This window comes from Dromiciops gliroides, chromosome 2 (assembly GCF_019393635.1).
Source record: "Dromiciops gliroides isolate mDroGli1 chromosome 2, mDroGli1.pri, whole genome shotgun sequence".
NCBI lineage: Eukaryota > Metazoa > Chordata > Mammalia > Microbiotheria > Microbiotheriidae > Dromiciops > Dromiciops gliroides.
The window spans coordinates 9,323,324-9,347,554 of NC_057862.1; the positions used below are offsets into that span (position 1 = coordinate 9,323,324).

General features: G+C 44.9%; 1 protein-coding gene across 3 annotated transcripts in view; it reads left to right on the forward strand.

Annotated features, from left to right (window-relative positions):
• Nucleotides 1-24,231, forward strand: part of C2H10orf90 (chromosome 2 C10orf90 homolog) — a 251,954-nt gene that overhangs the window by 152,677 nt on the left and 75,046 nt on the right. For 2 of the 3 annotated variants that reach the window (XM_043986524.1, XM_043986525.1), the window contains exon 3: nt 16,001-16,092. The exons of the other annotated variant lie outside the window; for it this stretch is intronic. In XM_043986524.1, coding sequence (XP_043842459.1) covers nt 16,001-16,092 — 92 coding nt within the window. The remainder of the gene's footprint in view (nt 1-16,000; nt 16,093-24,231) is intronic. 3 annotated transcript variants of the gene reach the window in all.

The window sequence follows — 24,231 nt, forward strand, 5'->3', positions numbered from 1 at the left end:
TTCATGCACACAACTTCTGCATTGCCCCCCATATTTCTTCCCCCTCATACATCCCTTATAGCAAAGGAGTTTTGTTTTGTTTGGTTTTTAAGAATAATGGGGAGGAGGCAGCTAGGTGGCACAGTGGATAGAGCACTAACCCTGGATTCAGGAGGACCTGAATTCAAATCTGGCCTCAGGTACTTGACACTTACTAGCTGTGTGACCCTGGGCAAGTCACTTAACCCTCATTGCCCTGCAAAAAAAAATAATAATAATAATAGGGGACCAGAATTTTTAAATCCTAAGAAACACAATGAAAACCCTGGCCTCCACCTCTGCCAAGGAATGGGGGGAAGGGTCTTTTGCATCTCTTTGTTGGGTCCAGGTTTGCTCTTTGTAATTTTGCCACATTCCCTTATAATTATTGCGTGGCTGTTGTTCCTCCATTTCTGTAGTCACAGCGTGCATTTGTTTTTCCTGGTTCTGCTGACTTCAGTTTGCATCATTGGTTCAGAGCAGTCTTCCCACACTTCTCTGTATTCAACATGACTGGATCTCTTATGAGCTCCCACTTAGGGTGGGGCAGCACATACCTAGCTTTTTACCAGATACAGCTCTGGACTAGGAGCTGTGGGTACTGAAGTAGTCTCAAGGGACCCTGGTGAGCTGTCCAAGGTGACATATTCTCTATTCTCTCTGAGCCCTTTTCCTCCCTCCAGCCTCCATTCCTTTCAAGTCTGGACCACGAGCTAACTGGCTTGGGGAGCTCTGAGTACTAGGGCTAAGAAAAAGCTTTATATATATATATATATATATATATATATATATATATATATATATATATATATATATATATATATATATATATATATATATATATATATATATATATATATATATATATATATATATATATATATATATATATACACGTGTGTGTATATATATGCACACATACACAATATACATTTATATGTATATATGTATGTGTGTATATATACACATACACACACACACACATATATACATATATATATATATATTCCCCCAGAAGCTCTCCTCCATTCAGGGCCGCCCTCTTTGGTCCTGTCTCATCCAGCACCAAATAGGTGGTGGCAGAAGCCCCCCCTTGACTCCATTGCTTCTCTGCTCTCCTCATTTACCGTTTCACCCTCGTCAGAGGTTATTTTCTCGTCTCTCTCAAAGTCTGCAGCCTGCTTCTCTTTCATCCCTCCCTCTCTCCCCCCGCCCTCACCTGAAGGATGAGGCCAATTCACACTGACTCGTCCTTTGCTACATTCCTGAGATGTGGCAGCCTGATTACAGATGCCTTTTCAGCTGCTGTGTGTTTTGTATGTCTGACATCCAGATTATAATTAGAAGGAGGCAGAAAGAAACGTGTGCTAACGAGCCTTCAGGGAAAGCTGCCCCTTCCTCAGCACACCTTTGCTGTTATCTCCTTGCTGGAGCTTCAAGATTCACAGGCCAAAGTCTCTGCCTTGTTTTTCTAGTTTAGGGGATTTGTAAGGGCGGGCTCTCATCTCCTACTCAAGGGCAAACAGATGTAATGTTGGCCCTGACAGGATGACATGGAGGCAAGCCAACCTTAGCTAGTGTCTCTTGCTCCCAGATTGTAGAAGAGAAAGAGGAGCTAGCTCAGGTTTCAGTGAGTGAATAGAATTGCTGCCCACCTCATTCCAGGGGTGATAGCCACAGAATCGCAGAACGTCATAGTCGAAAGGGACCCTGGAAACTGTCTAGTCTAAGCCATATTCCCGTAAGAATGTCTGCTCCGACATAGCGGAGTGGTTGTTATTCACCCTTTGTTGAAGACCTTCACTTATGGAGAAGTCAGCCCATTCCCCTCTGGGATGGCCCTCACTGGGAGGGAACTCCTATTACATTCCTTCCACCTATTGATCCTAGTCTTGTCTTCTGGTGGGGGGGCAGGTAAGCCAGTAGAAAGTTCATTGAATTAAAAGACTTTATTTTGATGAGTCTGACATCTCCTTATGTGGATGCTCTTTGCCCTAATGCACCAGGCAGATCTCCAGACCTTCTCATTCAAGGCAGTTCTTGTTCATATCTGTCATAGGGGATTTGCCCACAGGTGATATGCGTCTTCCTTTAGGTATTTTAATATTTCATATATGCCAATGGCACCTGGGCCATCATCTCCCACTCCTGGCACATGACCAATCTCCCTCCCTGGTCCTTGGTGACATCTTTTATGCTATTTCTCACAAACACGTCAGTATTGGTAACAACACTCCCTCCCACCCTGTCTCTTTCTTTTGCCCCTTGGGTCACCTGCAATCTTGGGTCTTCTGCTCTCATGACATTCCACATATCACAACCAGAGAGTCTCCTTGGGAGAATGTTATCATTAAAATCATAGACTTTTGCAGCAGGAAGCAGCTTGGTATTCTTTCCTAAATCTTGTCCTGCCTGTTAGCCTCCTCTTAGTCATTTCTGGGGCTAGCTGATTGTCCATAAGCATGCCTGTTCAGTACATTCATACCAATGCACTTACTCACTGGGCTGCCTAGCGAACTGTATTTCATAAGGTGGGCAATTATTTGTTATCCATTTGGTCTTTCCTGTATGGATCACTACGTCAATCTTGTTTGCATGGACATGGGTCTTATTATGGCACCATTAAGATGCTCTAAGGCTTAATGCAGTCAACAGCAAGCTACCCATAATAACAGGGTCATAGATGTAGAGATAGAAGGAACCTCAGGGTTTATCTGGTCCAGAAGTCTTCAAACAATCACCCATCTAGGTCAGTAATTTTTTCCCAAATAGGCATGCTGGTTGGGTGTACAAGAGAACTTCCCCAGTGGCACATGTGAAGCTGTAGATCAGTTTTTTAGCTGCCCTGAAAGACCAATAGCTGACTCACAAGGAGGGAAAGGCTGGAAGCTTCTGCAACGAAGGGAGTCGAGTGAAGGACTTTCTGGGTAGGAATGGGTAAAGGCGATATAGGTGTGGTTGTGTTGGAGACAAGCCCCATGATTCGATATCAAGGGGAGGAGGTGATGTGATTCCTCTTTCCAATTGGTTGATTTCTGCCCAGACCCTAGCTTTGGAGACAGCAAGTGTCATCCAATCCCCTCACTGAAGAAACCAAGGTGCAAGGAAGTAATGTCTCATCCATGGTCAGGGACTAAATGTCACTGGATATGAAGGACCTCATCATCTATTGGGAATCTCCCTTCACAAGGAATTCACATAGATTGTCCTCAATGGCAAAGACCTTTGGCCGGCACATGGCTTTACTCTCTATATTACATCTTTTATACTGCTAATCGAACCACGTCATGTCTATGGTTGTGTTCATCAAGGACCTAGAGGAATATTCCTTGATTAAATATCCCTCCTCATTCCTAGAAAAAAGGAAACAAAAAGATCCTCAAACCATCCATGTTTATTTTAGAATTGTCCATTCCAAGTAAGAATCAGAGCAGCTAGGTGGCATTATCATGCACAGAGTGCCTGGAGTCAAGGAAGACTCATCTTCCTGAGTTCAAATCCAGCCTCAAAAACTCATGACCTGTGTGACCTGGGCAAGTCACTTAACCCTTCTGGCCTCAGTTTCCTCATCTGTAAAATGATCCAGAGAAGGAAATGGCAAACTGCTCCAGTATCTCTGCCAAGAAAAGCCCAAATTAGGTCACGGAGACTCAGATACGACTGAACAAAAAGTAAGAATCAACATTTTATAATGGAAGAAAGCCCTACGCTGTGAGTCAAGGTCCTTAGGTTCCAATTCTGGCTCTTTCATGTGGTGTCTGTGTGACCTTAGGCAAGTGTCATTGTCCTCACTTGGCTCCTTTGTAAAATGAGGGGTTGGAATCCATGACCACCCAGATGAGTCAAGGGCAGTCAAAGTGGCCAGGATGGTCAAGGGCATTGCAGGCACGTTTTCCGAGACATGGCTGAGGGAACTGTGAATACTTAGCCTGGAAAAAGAAGAGCTAATAGGGGACTTCCTGCATGCCATTGGAAAGGATCTAGACTTGTTCTAGATCTAGAAGGCAAAACCAGGAGCATTGGGATGAGGGTGCTCAAGGCAACAGGAAAACTTCCAAGTAGGGAGTCATGGTGCAGAGCCAAGAACAGCCTCTGGATCCAGAGGAGGTGTGTTCAGAGCCCAACTGTGACCCTAGCTGCATGATCTTGGTCAAGTCACTTCACACCCCTCTGCCTCACTTTCCTCAACTGTAAAGTGAGAGGGTTGGCCTGGGTGGCCTCTGGGGTCTCTAGATATAGGACCCTACAAGTCTGGATGTGGAGCAGATTCCCTTGGGGGGAGCGGTTTCCCCAGCACTTTAAGCCAAGGCTGGATAACGCCGCGTGGAGTACACCACAGTGTGAATTCTTGTCAGGCATGGGTTGAATTAGATGGCTCAGGTCCTTTCTAGGTCAGAAGTTCTGTGATTCTGATCTCCACAGTCCCTCCCTTCCCACCTGGCTTCCTACTATCCCTCCCTATTCCCCGATATTGAGGGGCCACTGATTGCCTTGGCCTCGCCGAAGTTTGGCGAAAGCTACCTCGCAGGGGAAGACTGAGACCAACACTGCATACCTGACCTTGTGCTCAGACGACTAGGAATATGGAATGATCCAGTGGTAAGAGCTCTGGCTCTGTCATCCAAGGACCCAGGTGCAAATCCGGCCTCTGAAGCTTACCAACCTCGCGTGCCTCAGTTTTCTCCTCTGTAAAATGCAGGGGTCGGGCTAGATGGCTTCCAGTCTATGCTGCTAGAAGAGCTGGCCCTGCAAAGCTGAGGAGCGCTCTCCTCCACCTCCTCAGAGGCGAAGCTCGTGTTCATTAAGTAGAGATAAAGGATAATCGCGGCATGGAAGGGCCAATGAAGAGCCAGAGCCCTCTCTGGCTTCCGGTTGGTGTTTTCTTCCAAGTGCCGCGGAGGTGTCGGCGGGTGGCGCTGCTCCCCCCTCCAGCCCCCCCCCCCATGGGAGCCCCGTGCCTAATGGCATTCCTAATGAGACACTGACGACCTGGGGCTCTCCCAGGGTGGAGGAGCTCCACTGGGCCGGCTGTGGGGGCGCTTGGAACCAGCTCAGCGGGCAGGCCGGGGGCAGCACACAGGCCCGACCCATAATTCAGAGGGAAGGAAAAGACGGAGCCCCGAACCATGCAAGAAGCCCAACTCTGGCTGCTCTTCCCAAAGGGAGGAAATCCATCCCGCGCGGGCGGGAATATGCGTGCACTTTATTTCCATAATGAATCCGGGGCTGCCCAGAGCTTGGCTCCTCGCCCTCTCCTCTGAAGCTCCGAGCGCCCCCGCTTAGGCCGGAGAACAGGGGCCTCCGCTTTCTGCAAGCTTTCAAACACTTCCATTTCTTTCTTTCTCGTTTGTTTACTTGGTGTCTTCCTGCTCTGCGCTAAAATCCAGGCTTCCTTTTCCTGCTTGTGCCATTAAAGACGCATACAACAAGCATTTATTTCTAATCTCCTTTGTGCCAAGGACTGTACTGGGAGCTAGAGACATGAAGAAGAAAAAAATACCTGAAGGAGTTTACATTAGGGTGGGGCTGGATTCATCGTGGTCAGTTAAGTCAATCAACAAACCTTTCTACAGAGGGGAAACAACAGAGACACTTATCAATGAATAGAAAATATACAAAGATGGTGATGAGGACAAGAGCATTTACTGTATGCCAGGCACGTGCTAAGTGTTTTACAATCACTATCTCATTTGACCTTCACAGCCCTTCCAAGGAGGTACTTGTAATTATCCCCATTTTACAGATGAGGACATTGAGACAGACTGAGATTGTGACTTGCCCAGGGTTGCCCTGCTAGGAAGTGTCTGAGTCTAGATTTTAACTCTCATCTTCTTGGCTCCAAGCCCAGTGCTCTATCATCCCAGCAACCTAACTGCCCTCTTTACAAAAAGTAGAATGACATTTTGGTGAGAAAGATACATCATAACTGGGGGCATGGGGAACAGCCTTGTGTAAGGTGGCTATTGAGTGGAGTCTTGAATGAAGTCCAGGCTTCAGAGAGGCTGAGAGGAGGCTGGAGAGTATTCTAGGCATGGCGGGGGTGCAGATTGGGCAAAAGCACAGCAGCCCAGCAGCCACTTGCTGGCTGGGCCCCAAGAGCTCCTTTCCCCGGGGCTCCAAGCCTCTACCTAAACAAGGCAGATCACTGTCCCCTAGCCTGGCCAGCTCACTCCTCCAGTTCACACTGGGGAGTCCCTCCACCGATGAAACTATAGGTCTGGACCAAGCCCCACCCCCAGAGAACCCTCCATGTGGTGGAATGAAGGTGACCCCTGGTTCCTGAAGGGTCCAGCAGGGTGGTGGCGCCGTGCTGGAAGACTGGAGCTCAGACCTGGAGATGCACTGTGTGCCCAGCCATCCAAATTCAGAAAGGCTTAGCATGCACACATGCTCCAGGGGAGGTGAACTGTTTGGTTAGAATGCTCCGCAGAGGCGGTCTGCCAAGCCTAGAGAGACCATATCAATAGAGCAAAAGTCCACAGGGATGAGATCACAGGTTCTCACAGCCCTCGGGGCCACTGGCCTCCTCTGGCTGGGCCTCATAGGAAGACTCACTATGTCTCTTTCTGTTCCCAAAGGCCTTGGAAAGACGCGGCAATGTGAACATTTGTTTTGTTTTTGACTTTTGGTATAATCCTTAAGAAGGTTTTGTTTGACTTTTTCTCATGGGGGTGAAAAGGGAGAGGAGAAGTAGTAATGGGTTTGGGGAAGGAAGGAAGGAAGGAAGGAAGGAAGGAAGGAAGGAAGGAAGGAAGGAAGGAAGGAAGGAAGGAAGGAAGGAAGGAAGGAAGGAGGGAGGGAGGGAGGGAGGGAGGGAGGGAGGGAGGGAGGGAGGAAGGAAGACCAGTCATATGCTACAGACTTAAACTTATGAATGCTTGACATCCATGATCTCATTTGAGCTCCACAGGAACCCGATGAGTTTGTTGCTCCATTATTATCTCCATTTTAGAGATGAGGAAAGAGGTGAAGCAGTTCAGTTTACCTAGGGTCACACATCTCCTAGATATCAAAGGTGGAATTTCTTTTCTTTTTCTTTTTTTGTTTGTTCTTGCAGGGCAATGGGGGTTAAGTGACTTGCCCAGGGTCACACAGTTAGTAAGTGTCAAGTGTCTGAGGCTGGATTTGAACTCAGGTCCTCCTGAATCCAGGGCCAGTGCTCTATCCACTGCACCACCTAGCTGCCCCCTCAAAGGTGGAATTTCAATGCAGCTTTTAATGACTCCAGGTTACACTGGAATTTTCTGAGTGTGTCTTAAGACAGTCTTTAAACATGGGAAAGAAGAAATCTTCCTGTAAACAAAATAGGTTAAGAAAGCCCCAGGACTGGAAGATGGGCAGCTTGGTAAGAAGGGAAGAGAAAATGACTCATTTTTGTTTGGAAATAAGGATCAAAGAGCCCCTCCCCCACACTGGACAGTGCTTGTAGAAAAGTCAAAAGGAGATTTCTGAGCAATCTTGGTCTCCGTGCTAAACAATAATGTTGTTCAGTCATTTCAGGCGTGTCCAACTCTTGGTGATCCCATTTGCGGTTTTCTTAGCAAAGATACCAGAATGGTTTGCCATTTCCTTCTCCACCTCATTTTAGAGATGGAAAAACAGAGACAAGCAGGGTGAAGTGACTTGCCCAGAGTCACACAGCTAGTAAGCATCTGAGTTCAAATTTGAACTCAGGTCTTCCTGACTCCTGGCCTGGTGCTCTATCCACTGGGTCATCTAGCTGCTCTAGGTGCCTGGACATCCCTGCAGAGTACAGAATTGCCAGCCACTGGCTGCTTCCCAACCGCCGTACCTGGAAACTGGAATCCTGCCAGCACGGCCTGGTCGCCACGTAAACATTCCAAGCGCCCCCTCCCACTGGAGGAGACTCACTGGAGCCCCTGCAGGCAGGTTGGAGGTAGAAACCTTCTGGGAGAAGCGTTTTTCATATTTGTGCGGCTCCTTTTGGCCTTTGTTCAGCCTCACCCTTTCTTTCAGTCAAAATCCAAGCCTGAAGTCTTTGAAACATCAGTCAAGTATGTTCCGCCCAGCCAAGGCAGGTATGGTGATACTTCTCCCCCAAACCCCGGTCTGACCCGAGAATGGCTGAGGTGATGAGAGAGAGCTGCCTCCCACTGACAGGTCTCTTCCAGCAGAGCAGACCACTGGCCCAGAGAGTGAGAGCCGGAAGGGAGCCTGGAGGTTACCAAGTCCAACTCCTTCATTTTACAGATAAGGAAACTGAGGCCCAGAAATGCTAAATGACTTGCCCAGGGTCACACAGCCAACACATGTCTGAAGTAGGACTCAGTCCCAGATCTTGTAACTTCATGTCTAAGGTTCTAGCCACCCAGATGCCTAGGGATGAGGGTGTTTTCCAAAAGGTTTTAGTTTTCTTTTAGGTATAGTACTAATTCACAGAATAAAACTTTGGATACCATAACAATACAGAAATGCAAGGACAGAACTGAATATGAATTGTAGCAAATTCTTTCTTTGAGCAGCATAGGGTATCCTAGAGAGCCTTGGGCTTGAAGTCCGGGAGACCCAAGTTCAAATCCAGCCTCAGACGCTTCCTAGCTGTGTGACCCTGGGCAAGTCACTTCATCTCTGCCTGCCTCAGTTTCTACATTGATAACATGTGGTAATAATACTTGAAGTATCTACTTCATGGGGCTATGGTGGAGCTTCATGTGGGAACTGAGTTATAGAGAGTGCCACCTAAGTCTTCATGTGTTAGCTTGTTAAAGCTTTAAAATGCACTCCGACTTTTGGGACATAAAATTAAAATGTCAGTTGCCATTTTGAAGCAACAAACATTTATTAAATACTACTAGGTACCAGGCCCTCTGCTAAGTCCTGAGGACACAAAATAAAAACAAAAACGGTGCCTGGACTTACTTTTGTCAGGTAAAAGATCAAATGACTGAGAAAACGAAGGTTTGAGCTGCTTCTGCTCTATTAAGCAATGCTGCCAACTGCCCCCAAAACTGAGACCAGGTTCTTTCCTCAGCCTTGGCACTGGACCCCCAGTGCAGGGGGAGACAGACTTTTATGCACTAAAAATAATCAAATAAGACCAATTAGTTAAAAGAAAACAACCAGGGTAAAAGAGGAGGTCATATGATTTCTAATTGGAGAAAAGATTAGATTTTCCAAGTTGGGAGGGGGAGGGCAAAGAGGTGCAATTCCCTGAATCAGACAAAGCCATGTCCCACTCCCCACCGGCTGCCATCCAAGTGTCTGTGAACACCCAAAGGACTATGGAAACAGTAACTGACTGATTAATACAGAGCCAGTTTTTAGATAAGAAATATGGGTTGCTTAAGATGTATAATTGTGAGAAAACTTCTTGCATCAATTTTTGGATCTGGCTGGATTCTGGTCAGCATAATTCAGGTCTCCTTAGTTATGCGTCTCTAAGCATCAGGGAAAGGCAATTCACTTCCCAGCCACATAGGGATAGGTTCAAATAATGCAATCAGGTTTTCTTCCAATTCCCACAATTGAATAACGTTTTCTCACAAAACAGAATTTGGACTAGACTCATATTTGAGTAGAAAGGGAACTGAGCTAGCTCCAGAATTGAGTCCCAAGATGGAGTCAGTGTGGTTCACTCAATTCCCACAATTAATCACTTGTTACTCTAAGCCCCTCAATTCCCTCAGTTCCCCCTTTTGATTCGTGGGGGAGTGGGCAGCCCTTCCCCCCGTGCATCACTTATCTATAAGTCAAATCTTTGAGGTTTTTCATATATTCAGAATTAGAGAAGTCAGGCTGTAACAGATCAAACTACTTAGAGGGCTCACAGTGGACTAATTTGAGAAGGGAGATTTACATGTCACCAAGGTAACCAGGAAAACTTAAACACAAACACAAACACCATGAAACAAAAGGGCAAAGCAATACAATAATGATCATCAATATTAACTAACATCAAGCATCCTTGTCTCCTAGTAACCCATTCCCAATGTTCATTTAATCAGCACATTTTGAGTCCCAGACGTCTCATGTAACCGTCTGGTTCCTAGATTGCTTCTCTTGGAAATTCTGGAATAGTCTTCATCCTCAGGACAGCTATGAAGGGGGCTCTGCTTCTCTGGTTTGTTCCCAGATAATTCTTCTAAAATCTGCCAGCAACAAGACAATATAATTTAGTACAATCTCTTAAATTTGGTTCTCCAAACAAAAACTTCAGAGAATTTTAGTTTTTTTATGTACTATTTGCTGTTTCTATCTTTACCTAAATCTTGTATCTGATTTAAGAATCTTTAAAAATCCAGGTCTCTAACTTGTAAAATGGATTCTTCTGTCTTTTAAAATTATAAGAAAAATGATCATTTTTCCATTGCAAAATTTAATAATAATTTCACTTTCTTTAAAATTATCAATACAATTTTATATATAAAATCCTTAATTCAGTTTTGAGAACTTATCATTAACGCATACTCAAAGCCTTAATTTCCATGCCAGACACATTTGGGAAAAAATCCTGTTGTTTTCTCAAAATTTACCATTCAATTTAATTAGAAAGCTTTTACATTACATCCTTGTCTTATTTACCTTATCTAATTCTCTATTTAGGAGGATACCATCTTTATATTATAATTTGACCACAAATACAGAGTAAAATGGCAAGATTTTTCAAACTTGCCTCCTATTATAGTAACTCAGAGATGTTCCAGTATCAATGAATTAATTAATAGATGATGGTATGAAAAGGAGGGACATAGTTATAACAATGTCAAGACCTGTCTCTTCAAGGGCACAGACTGACCTGATTCATACCATTACAAGAAGAAAACTCTTTTGTTTGAGTCCAAGCATGAGTCATTTCGGACAGCCAATCATGTAGCTACAGAGTATCAAAAGCATGACTCAGGATTAACCAGGTGGGGAAATTTCCTGTTCAGGAAGGAAATTGCATAATGGGGAATTGAGTCAAGAGGATCCTATCCTAGGTTATGCCAAGGTCTTTCATCTGCCACAGACTCAAGCAGGTTTCTTTATAACGGCAAAGACAATGTGTGAAAAACCAGGTCCCTGGGCGAATATGGAAGGTAATGAGAGAGTAGAAGCAGCTGAAGTGGGGAAGAAACAGGACAGGTCTCCTGGAAGAGAGGAGATGGAGCTGAGCTTTAAAAAGAAACCAAAGGGCAGCTAGGTGGCACGGTGGATAGAACACCAGCCCTGGAGTCAGGAGGACCTGAGTTCAAATCCAGCCTCAGACACTTAACACTTACTAGCTGTGTGATCCTGGGCAAGTCACTTAACCCCAATTGCCTCACTTAAAAAAAAAAAAAAGAAAGAAAGAAACCAGAGATTCTAAGAGATGGAGGTGAGGAGGGAGAGCATTCCAGGTCTGGGGGCAGGGCATCCAGGACAAAGTCATGGAGGCTGGAAAGAGAGTGTTACGTGTGAGGAATGGTCTGTAGGACAGTTTGGGGAGAGGAGGAATGGGTAAGAAAACTGGGAGGGTTATTCCCTCTCAGGGTTTCAGTGATGATCAACTGAGATAATAGATATGGGCCCTCAGCAAACCTTAAACACCCATGACAATATCTGCCATTGTGGTTGTTCTTGTTGAACTTAGAAGAGATGGGGGAATGAGTCCATTCATTTGATGCCCTGAATCTTTTAGCAAAGGAATCAGTGAATAGTTTCAGGGTGTCTTGTCAAGGCTTCCAGGAAAACCATGATGGGATTGGAGACTGAATGGTAGGGTTATTTTATTCAATCCCTTTGTCTCATAGAAAAATAATCTGAAGTTCAGAAAGGTTAAGCTCTTTGCCCAAAGTCACACAGTACCCGTGTGAGACCTGCTAGTCTGGGCACACTTACGGTCTTTACAGTCTCCTGGCTAAAGAGACATCCCTCTCCAGCTTAGGAAACCAAAATCTAAATTTAGTTTGGTCCAATCACCTCATACAGTCCAGTTCTCCCCCTGGAGCAAGCATCCCGGCCATTGACATTGATAGCTGACATCAGTGGGGGTCATGAGAAGACCAGCCACTTGCTTTGGAGTCATGGGGCTCTGTCCTGTCTCAGACACTTCCCAGATGAATGACCTTGGGCATATTCCTTCCTCTTCTGACCTTCAGCTTTCTCCACTGAACAAGGAAGCAGTTGTTCTAGGTGGCTTCCCAGGCCCTTTTAGTCCTAATTCAGGGCTCCCATGCTCACCTTTGGGAGCAGAAGCCAGATGGGAATGGAGTTCAGCCTTTTGCCCAGCAGGAGCAAGAGCAGACCCACTGGGGAGTTTAGGAGAGAAAGCCTCAAGACCTCATCCTTGGGCTGACCATCCACTCTGGATAGAGCTCCTGGGCAGGCTTTGGAGACTGGATTAATCCATAAATCCTGAGACATTCTGTGGTGTTAATCAGTATTGTAAATTAATTTTAAAATGAAAAAGTCTATTAGTAGGTCAGTGAAGGCCACTGCAGCCAGCTTTCCTGGTGTTTGGGTTTTTACTCCAGTCATGTAAGAGGCCTCATTAAAACCACTGCAAAGGGATCCATGTACCTATGAGGGGAGCTAGTTCCTAGCAATGCCCTGTAACTTCCCAGGGAAAGCCCCTGGGTGGCCCATACTCCACATGTAGCTACAAATGGCTTCCTTTTAATACTCTCATCCCAGAGAAGGGCACAATTGAAGTCAGAGATGAATCATCAACCTTTGAATACATCAAGCTCTGCCACTTACAAAGCACTGGAGAATCATGATTATGTTGGAGCCTCTCAGCAGCCATAATATATGACATGACTTTTGCCATTTTACAGATGAAGAAACTGAGGCTCATAGGGCAAAAACAGCCTGCTCAGTTATATGAAAAATAAGTGTCTGAGATAGGATTTGAACAAAAGTCTTCTGGAAAGCAGGTCTGCATTCTAGTCACTCCAGCATACTGCTTCCCATATAGGACAGTTGGAACTATGTGTCTCATAGAGGCAGAATGTGGCCTCATATTTAAAACCTGATTCCTCCATCCTTTCCCCCTTTTCACTTTCTGTTCCTTCTACTATTTCTCCTCTCCTTTCCTTCCACTCTCTTCCTTCTACTCTTTCTTCTTCTTTCCATACTTCTATTCTTACTTCCTCCCTTCCTCCTTCCTTCATTCCTTCCTTCTTTCCTCCTTTCCTTCCTCCCTTCCTTTCTTTCTTCTTCCCTTCCTCCCCTTCCTTCATTCCTTCCTCCATTCTTTCCTTCCTCCCTTTCTTCCTCCCTCCCTCCCTTCCTCCTTTCCTACTTCTTTCCTTTCTTCTTCCTTTCTCCCTGTCTTTTCTTCCTTCTCCTCCTTCTCCTCTCTCTTCCTTTTGCTTTCACATTCCTTTTTCCTTCCTTTCCATCCTCATTTTTGATAACCTGAGATGAACCCTTTTACCTCTCTTTACCTCAGTTTCCTCACCTGGGGATGGGAAAAATAGTTCTCACCTTCCCTCCCCTACAGGAATGTTGTAAGGAAAGCACTGTATCAATAGGAGTTCTTGTTTACTAGGGAGAAAAGGAATATAACTTTGGACTTCCCAATGAGGGTTGGATTCTTCCCTAAAAGCAATCCCAACTGTGTGGAAAAGACATTTCAAATCAATTGTTTTAAAACATGCAGGTGGGTCTCTTATATGTGAGGACTAAATGGGTGCTTTGTGGGCCAATTTTCATCCTAAAAGGAGCCTCAGGAATATTGATCAGTAGCAGATGAAAGGATGAGAGGTATGGGGGCACTGAGGAGGAAGAAGTGGGCTCTTGGTCCAGTTTGGGAGATGCCTCATCCCCCTACTTTGAGGCCTTAGTGTGAGAGACCACTTACTGTCTGCTCTAGCTATAAGACTAGGATATGCAAAAGTCCTGGGCTTCCCCAGCCCTTCTTTCTTCTGCAATGCAGCAGGCACCAATAGGCTGGTTTTCTGCATCTTTATTGAATTTATAAATATTGAGGTTCAAAATTGCCATCACCTAGCCATTAAGGAAGGGGGAGGTTGGCCAACACTCAATATTCATCTGCACTGTTCATTGGCAGTAAGATGGGAGTGCATCTCATCATCGTCACTCCAGTTCTCATCATAGAATAAGAGCCATGCATCAAATTGCAGGAGGCAGAATGATAGAGGGGGAGGGGAGCTCAGTAGGAGGAATTGTCCCTCCAACATGAGGTGGTTTGGCCTCTGCTTTGAGACGTCCAGTGAAGGGATCCCACAACCTCCTGAGACTCCCCCCATTCTACTTAGAGCCATCTCCAGTTGTTGGCATGTTCTTCCTGACATGCAGCCTAAGGCTGCCTCTGCACAGCCCACTCAGCAGAACAAGGAGAATCTCTCTTCCTTTTGCGGCAGCCTGGTGTTTCTTCTGCTTTGTAGAAATGGGAACTGCCCATAATGCTGATTTGACCAGTGTCTTGGTTCAGTCATTTTTTCTCTTATTGTTTGTTATAAAAGATGACTCTCTGAGAGGGGTAGGGGGGACATATTGGAAAATGAAGGTGATGCAATGACTGAAGATACTAATAAAAGTGCCCCACTGGTATGCATTTAAAAGTACATAAAAGGAGCACATTTCTAGTGCTTGGTGACAGCTCATTATGTCATTCCCCAAAGCATCTGTTCTAAACCTTCACTTCTCAAGTCCAGATAGCACCCCTCCCCCACCCCAGCCAAGGACATTGCCTCTGTATGAGAAAATAGAGATGATGCTATGAGTTCCCTTTTCTCCTCTTTGGACATTCCCCATCCACCCCCCCCTTCTCTGCTCCTTTTCTTCACTCTGCAGTGGAGAAGTGTCTTCTCTCTCCTCTAAAGTCAACTTTCACATACTATTGCATTTTTCCCTTCTTTGGCAGATTGCCTCCAGAATCCTCTCTCCCCTCTAATTTTCAATCTTCCACTCTTTCCTGGCTCATTTCTTGATGTCTACAAACACACCAAGGTTTCCCATGTCCTTAAACAAAACTACTAACTAAAACCTATCATCCCTTCAACATCATGCCCTCCCTATCTTCCCTTTCACAGCCAGACTCCAGAAAAAGCAGTCACACTCACTTTTCCACTTCCTCTCTCCTCACACCCGTCTCTACCCCTTGTGGTCTCACTCACTTCTCAGCTGTAACTCTTCTCTCCAAAACTATCAGTGATCTAACTGACAAATCTGGTAGGTTTCTCTCAGTCCTCATCCTTCTTGAGCTCTCTGAGGCATCTGACCCTAGTGATCTTTTTCTCTCCTGGAGACTCCCCTCTGGGTTTTTGTGAATAATTCTCAGTTCTCTTGCTACATCCATAATTGTTTTTGACTCAGTCTGCTGGTGATTGTTGTTTGGTTACTTAATAAATGTTTGTTGACCAAGTGATAGACTTACTTGTATGTGTTGTTGGCCCCAGTAGAATCCAAGCTCGTTGAATGCAGACACTATTTCAATTTTGTCTATTGTCAGCCCAGGGCCCAACGTTTACTGAATAGAATTGTATTGAATTATCTTCAAGCATCCATCAGTCATTCAGTCAGCATTAAGTGCCTACTCTGTGCCAGGCACCATGATAAGAGCCGGGGACACAACAGAAAAGTGAAATAAATCCTTCCTTCAAGGAACAATGACTATTGGAGATGAGAGGCTGACTATGCCTGGGCCCACTAAGAAGCCATTTCATGCCTGCATGATAGGAGGGGGGGCTGGCACATCACTGTCTACTCCCTCTAGCACCACCTGGACCACTGCGTGGGAGCCTCAGAAGGGGGAGGAATCTCCTTAGAAATAATGACGTGCATTGGAAATGCACTCACCCAATGGTAGACCATACCCTTGCAAACATCCTTATAAGCAGCTATAGTTGTGGTCTTTGACTATTGAAGAGAAAAATGGAGGCATTGAAAGAATTTTTTCTTGGCAGAGAAACCCTTTTCTCTGCCCATTGGTATAAAATGTGAGTTAGTGCCAAAAGTTTTGTGGTAGCCACCTATGCTGGGTGAGCCTGTCTTGTATATGTTCTAAAGTAATATGACTTCTCCTCCTTCCTAGGACTACAGTCAAGCCCATACAATGAAAGCAATCAGCTTTCACTTAGAGACCTGCAGTCTGAGGTTGCAGAGAAGGAATCTGACTTTGCCAAGGTAACACACTCGTATAATTTCTAGACACAAAACATATTCAGCTTGAAAATAGAAGCGCCAATTGTGGTGCCTGCATTTTATTTTGAATGATCATAACTGAATTTATGCAATAGAAACTGTGAAAAATGTGGGCTTACATGACTGACAGATATGCAGTTATTTCTTTGTGGTCTCCAGTGCCAGAGGTGTCAAATACCCAAACCAGATTAAAACATAATTGGGAAATACTTAATAAAATAAACAAAAATAAAATACAACATAGGTAATGTTAATTTGTAGTTTTCATTTTTCCTTTATTTTTTTCTTTTTCTTTTCTTTTCTTTTCTTTTTTTTTTTTTGTGCTGGGCAATGAGGGTTAAGTGACTTCTCCAGGGTCACACAGCTAGTAAGTGTCAAGTGTCTGAGGCCAGATTTGAACTCAGGTCCTCCTGAATCCAGGGCCAGTGCTTTATCCACTGTGCCACCTAGCTGCACCCTAATTTGTAGTTTTCTAAGTCAACATGTGGCCTACAGGGGTTTCTTTTTGACTTTGACACCATTGGTTTACACCAACAAGTTTGGGTTTTGTAACATCACAGGAGTTCTCCAATTATTCCAATTGTTCTCATAAATAACCCCAAAGAAAATTTATTTGATTAGTTTGTGTCAAAAAAGGTAGTTTCACTACAAATCACATTCTGGTTGTGGATGATGAAGGAGAGAAGTCTGGTGACTTAAATGACAATGGAAGGTATGGCAGTTTCTGAAAGATTGGGAATCATGCTAGTCTATACTTTGGAAGAAAAATATATAAGCACACATAATGCCATTCAAATGATCTGAGTTTTTAAAAAACCTAACATTTTATTGGATACAGATCCCACATGCAAATAGAATGGATTGAGGATACCTCTACTAAAATTAAGCATTATGATAAAACATCCCCAACATTAAAATAAAACCCAAGCTATGACAGTTCCGAAAACATTGATTTCCCTTTTATAGATGCATTTTGACCTCCAACTTTTGCTGGGAAAGTGAAGTTGGAAGAATACACTGAATTGAAAGGATTAAAGTACATGAAGGATTCATAGCATTAAATGTTGGACATTGCCTTCAAATGTTGATTCCGATTTAACTGAGGATCAATTCATTAACTTAAGTTAGTGGGACTCTTAATCAACTTGTATTTAACAAAATATGAACTTTTCTTAGTAAATACTGGTTCCCAGGATGTCCCAAATGATGGAGAAAATTACCACTCCAGCCCCTAAGCTCTCCTTATTGGCCATCAGAGCCATTTTGATCGAGAGAGATGTCTCAGGGAAACCTTAGTGAGTAATAAAAGAATGTAAGATCATTAATAATGTACTCCAGGAGAGTGAGGTCAAAGACACTTGGGATGACAGGGAGGATCGAAAGTGTCTTGAGCGTGACTGGGAATCCTGGAACACAGCATAAAATGTAAAAAACACATCTGGACTCTTGGCCAGGAATGGAGTGCATCTAACAAGAGCCAATAAAAACACATTGGCCAGGAGTCTTGAGAATCTGATCGGAAGGGCTTTGAATTGAAAGGGAATCCATAAAGGAGAAAACTGTAAATCTTTCAACCTCATACCCCAGAGTGTAGAAGATAGAACATAGTAATTCACAAAAAGCGATACTTCAGAAGACACAAGCCAACAGTAAAGCTCATGGACTCGGATGTCTAGACGCAAATGTACAACATATGGCTAACACACCGGATAGAGTGGGGATCCAAAAGGAAGGAGGTGAATCTGACCCTTTGGGTATCCCTGAGACTTGTGGTACAGGAAGAATGGTTGGGAGAGACTAGGGATAGATGTACATTATTCAAAAGGAATCAAACGGATTCGTGGGATGTTGGCATGGCACTCTGTGTGTGCCCACGTGGGTAGACATCTGTATGTTGATGCCCCTTCCAGCACCCTGGCTTTGCAACTCATCTCCCTTCTCAACACCCATGACTTTCACCTTCTCATGACTGCTGCCACACACCAGGATGGTCATACACTTGATAGCATCATGATCATCAAGTGTTCTGCCTCTGCATTGCCAGAACTCTGCCCTCCCTCCATCTAACTCTAACCTCCTCTCTTTACCCTGTGCCTGGCCATGTAGAAATCTTTTCTCTGTTCCCATCACACCCATGCCTCCCTGATTTCCCTTTCCTCCCTTTGAGACTTTGATGCTATAATAACTGGTTCAACCTTATACTGGCCTCGACCCTTGGATCCTTTTTCCTTTTTTCAATTTTGACTTATCACTTTCTAAACCACAACCTTAGATGACCCCCCCCCCCCATCTGCCTTCTTCATTCCAATCTGCAAGCTGCTGAACAGGACTATAAGAAGTCACACAACCAAGCTGACTGGTTTCACCACAAAGGGAATTGTAACTGGATCCTTCCTGCTGTGGGGCAATCCTTTTGTTCTTAATTGACTCCCTTTCACTTGCCCTGCAGTCTATGTTTTGAACCTATTTCTCTTCACCATTCCCTTCCCCCTCCCTCTCAGCAGAGCATGTAACCACTGAAACAGAACAGAGCCCCTCTATATCCCCATTGATCTCCTGCCCTAATCCTACCCACCCATTTTGTCCCAAGATCTCCCCTGCCCAAGCACGTACCTTAATGACCCCAGAGCATCAGTCCTGTCACTGTGCCCTAAAGAGCACCGAGCCATTCTGTACACCTTGCTGCTCAGCTCTCCTATATGTGCTGTCTTCCCAATTAGGAAAAAAAAACTTTTTGAAGGAAGGGACCATCTTCACTTTTGAACTAATTTTACTCTCAGTGCTCACCCCAAGGACTGTGATATACTAAGTCCTTAATGAATGCTTTTTATTTCCACACTATACTGGTAAAGTGGAGATGATCATGAATGAACTTCCTCTTTTTCCAAGTTCAATACCACAGATTCCTTCTATATCACGATCCATTCTCTGGTCCCTTTTCTGAGGGAGTGACGACCTTTCTCCTGGCCTAGATAAACCCCTCTAAGTATGTCCCACCCTTTCATCCCCCCCCCAGGTCATTATTCTTTATTCCATTCCCCGTCTCTCTAGTACTTACTTTCTCTTCTTTCTTCCCATGTAGCTCTATTCAGAGATGAGCCCCTCCAAGCTTAGCTGGGTCCTTGGATAGTGGAGACAATCCAGGGCAAACACTGAGAGCCTTTCTGGCCATGCCTGCCAGAGTGGCTACAACACTTGGTCTAATTCTTGGCTTTTCCATTATGTGTGTGTGACCTTGGACAAGTCACTTAGCCATCCTAGGTATCACTCTCTTCACCCATAAAATGACAGGGTTGGACCAGATGACTTCTGAGGTCCTTTCCATTTCTAAATTGTGGGGCAATGAGGGTGAAATGACTTGCCCAGGGTCACACAGCTGGTAAGTGTCAAGTGTCTGAGGCCAGATTTGAACTCAGGTCCTCCTGAATCCAGGGCCAGTGCTTTATCCACTGCACCACCTAGCTGCCCTGAGGCACTTCTCTAGGCACTAGGAATACCAGACCATCCAAAAGCAGCTCCTGTTCTGCAAAGCATCTACTTTACTGGAGGGACACCACATGTAAACAGAGCAGCAGTCACCAAATCACTGGGGAGAGGATGGGGAGCTCAGGAAGGGTGCCACCTTGGAATGAGCTTGGGATTCCGAGAAGCACAGGAAAAGAAGTCATGGACCCAAGCGCCCTTACACGGTCACTGAGGCAGGAGATGGGATGCTGAGCATGGGAGAGCTGGATGTCTGGTTTGGAGCACCTGAAGGGGCACAAAGGGAAGTGAGCCTAGAAAGGTAGTTTGTGCAGGGCTCCAAGGGCCAAACTGAGGAATTGGTCTTGCAGCCAAGGAGCAATAGGGAGCTGCTGAAGGTACTTGAGCAGGGGACTGACCTGGCCAGACCTGGGTACTAGGAAGATGATGTTGGCAGGTGCCTAGAGAACAGTGTAGGAAGGGGAAGTTGTTGATGCTTAAGGAGAGGTGGCCCTCTTAAAAATCCTGTTATCCTGAATCTATGGATTCCTCGTTTCAATTTATAAAACTGTGTCCTTCCTGAGAAATGCCTGAGGGTATCAGTACAAAGTTAAAAACATTCAATAAAATACACAAAAGCATAAAAGCTATTACCAGCTGGACAAGATCATGTTTGAAACGCCAAAAAAAGGTCAATATCTTAACGAAGCTTCTAAGAGAAAGGAAATGTAAAATGATTGCCCACCGGCATACCAAGAGAGGTGAGCAAGGGATGGATGTAGCCAGGGCCACCCGGCCCCATCTCCTCTAGAAGCGGGGCTTTGCCGCCTCTTCTTTTGGCCATCTCTGGAATTCAGATTCTGTTAGCTGGAAGGGGCCATTTCCAAACAAAACTTGGGCAAGTTTGAGAGAACCTGTGGCTATTCTTCTGGGACGTGCTGGTCAGGAGCAGCTTTGGACTCTCAGATGCTGGGGCAAAGAGGGGAGCACAAGCTAAGAAATCTTCTGCCATAAGCTGTGGGTTGGAGCCGGAATGTCCCTCATCTGACGTCCAGCTTGGCCAAGTCCAGAGAGGCATGGCTCCAGACTGGCCACAAGGAGATTGGGAGCCACAGAAATTCTCAAAGCCTTCTTAGTAATTCCTAGAGGGCTTCTAGTCTCTCCAACCATGGTCCTTGATGTCGTAGCTCCTTCGATGGGTAGAGTACCCCTTGCTCATCTTCCATTTGAACCAGAGGCAATGTGGTGGAGTGGAGCGACCTGGACTCCTGCTCTGGATATGAGACCCCCCACCCACCCCCGGGCTGTGTGACCCTGGGCAAGTCCCTTAACCTCTCAGTGCCCCAGAGAACTCTCTCAGATCGTGTTACAGACATGTTGTTAATCTATGTCACCAGAGGTAGTTTTTTATCATGAAAGTATTTTCTCATTTTTTAGATAGTTTTCAACATTTGTTTTTATAAGATTTCTAGTTTCTCATTTTTCTCCCTCCCTCCCCTCCCTCCCCCTCCCTAAGACAGCAAACAATCGGATATAGGTTGTATGACTCACATGAACTGATGCTGAGTGAGGTGAGCAGAACCAGGAGAATACTGTACACAGTATCAACAACATTGTGTGTTGATCAGCTGTGATAGACTTGACTCATCTCAGCAATATAATGGTCTGAGAAAGTTTCAAAGGACTCATGATGGAAAATGCTCTGCAAATTCAGAAAAAATGAACTGTGGAATCTAGATGCAGATGGAACCATACTATTTCTATGGTTTTTTTGTTTTTCTTTTTTGAGGTTTTTCCTTTTTGCTCTGATTCTTCTTTCACAACATGACTAATGGAGAGGTAGTTTTTAATGCCACTAGTTCTCCACACTGATTAAATCACATCTGGACTAAGAACATTGCTGTATCTTTCTCAGTAGTTGACACTAGAGCAATGATATCATGGCCAGTTTGGGAAGAGATAAAATGCACAGAAGATGGAATTCTTATTTATAAAAAGCGTCCTGAGCCTAAGAGTCCCGAGAGGCACCAGCTTGGGCACTGTCTCTGATGCCTCTCCTCCTATTTCTGTATGCGCACGCATACATTTGGCTTAATTTTCTTCAGGAGAAGGGCAGGACACATTTACCTTAGTGTCTTCCAGAACCTAGCAGAATGCCCTGCACATAGAAAGCACTTAATGCTTGTTGACAATTTGATCATTTTGGTGGTTTTTTTTTTTCTCTGAGGGAATCCAAGTCCAAGAAGAGAATAGAAGTCAAAAGATCAGCACACATGGTTTATTTCCCGTATTTTTGCCTATAGCGAGGGATATCTTCATCACTAGGCTGTCATTTCTGGGAAAGGAGACCCAAGCAGAAACTAGAAGGGCCCTCCCCAGTGCTGGGTTAGGTCTTTCCTCAGTTTTGAGCCGAAACAACTGAACAAAGAGTAGCCTTCCAGCCACTGGCTCCCTTGGAGTTCATCAGCACTTCCTTCCAAGTACTATAGGCTTCCCTTAAGCTCACATCAGAGAACCATAGATCTGATGCTTGAAGAAGCTGCAGAGGCAATCAAGTACAATCCCCTCACTTTGCAGTAGAGGAGGTTGAGGCACAGAGAGGTCCAGGAGAGGACCAGAGTCAGTAAGTCTGTGAGGCACAGTTTGAACTCATGGCTTCAGGCTCCAAGACATAGGCTTTACCTACTCGGCCATCATCTGAGGACCTCAGCATTCTATCTCCAGTCATCCTCCCATTGTGTTGTATTCCATGGCTCTACTTACTTCTCTGGGAACATCAGTCAAATCAACACTTGTTCAGAGAAGGGAAATGACACTTCTGCCCAACATCTCTACTCACCCTCCCTGGGACTTCCTAGGTCCAAACCCCCCTCATTGGTCCCCCCTCCCCTGAAACTGTTTAGGCCCTTGAGGGCACTGTCTGCTGTACTCTTTGTACCTGTATTTCTGGCAAATAGGACACGTTGTAAGGGCTTAGTGAATGCTTTTTCAATCAAGAATTGATGAATGACTCTCCAATCTTCTGTGCAGTGAACACAGCTTATTGCCAAGTGATCTTACATGTTACTCGAGGGTTACAAAAGGAGCCCAGCATCTGAGTAAGCCAACCCAGGTCCAAGCTGCACTTTTTCTGATCTTTGGTCTAGACAACTATTATCTACAAGGAGGGAGTCAAAGCCTCCCCACAATCCCCAGTTCCTGGGCCAGGGAAGCCACATGGACGATTTAGGGCAACCATGGCATCAAGAAGGAACTAATTGGGGGGCAGCTAGATGGCACAGTGGATAAAGCACTAGCCCTGGATTCAGGAGGATCTGAGTTCAAATCTGGCCTCAGACACTTGATACTTACTAGCTGTGTGACCCTGGGCAAGTCACTTAACCCTCACTGCCCTGCAAAACAAACAAACAAACAAACAAAAACAAGAAGGAACTAACTGCTGGGGGGCCATCAGATGGACAAAAGATATCTATAAAAATGTACTTTAGAATAGACTACTCTTGTAAATAGTGTTTATCGTTTGTCTTGGTGGGAGGTCCCAGTGTTTCCCCATTTTACTTTCTTGCTTTTCCCATCCCCTTAGAAGAACTTGATGGAAGGGAATTAGCCACACTGAGAATATCAGTCTCACTTCTCCTACCTAACCCTCTGCCCTCTTGCAGAAACAGACCGACAACTTTCTTACTATCCCTACTTCAAGGAAACAAACAGACACAAAGCAATTTTTTAAAATGGGTGTCAGAAAGTTACGAAGAACAAGCATGGACCCAAAGGAGAGATATTTTGGAAGATACTCTTACCCCACACCTTTGCAGAGGTTGGAGGTTCATGGTTGAGCTCATGTTTTTTGTAGATTTTTTTATCAGTATAAACCAGGTTTAAATCCCTGAGACTGTCCATCATAAACATTCTTCCAACTTGACACCAACCCTTCAATGTTGCCTCCTGGAATCTGACTATTCAAAAAATTCCAATTAAGCATGGGAGACATTCTGTTTTCCAGAACTAAGGCCCAGTAAGCAAGCTGTTCCCTGAGACTGGCATAACAACAATCCTTTGCACTCACCCTGTGGATGAACTCTGCTGCAGCAAAACCCTAGAAGGGCTTCCCACCAGATCCAGGTGGTGCTGAATTAGAACAAGCACCAGTAGGAGCCACATTTTCTTCATGGAGCCCTGCTATGAATCGAACTTGCCTCATTGTTGCTGTTACCTTCTCATTTCTCATGGTTCAGTCTCACTGCAGTGCACTTCCTCTTATCAGAGAAGACCCTAGCAGAAGTGTCTATTTTCCCTCTTCCAATGCAATAAAGATTTTTTTGTCTTTTAACTCCTAAAAAAAAAGAATTGATGAATGATTTCTGAATGGTCACCTCTGAGTCAGTGATGCTTATATCTACTTGTCCACTTCAAGTTCCAGCTGAACATTGGCCATCTCCAACTGGATGTCCCACGGCTTTGTTAAACTTAACCCAACTAAAACCCTCTTGTATTGAGAACTTTCTGAATGCTCTTGAGGGCACTGTCCTCTTCCCATCTGTTCAGGCTCGAAATCTCTATATTACCCAGGACTCCTCACCCCTCAGATGCAATCAGCTCCACAGTTCTGTCAAATGTATGTTCTTGGCATCTCTTCTTCACCCCCTCCTTCTTCCCTCT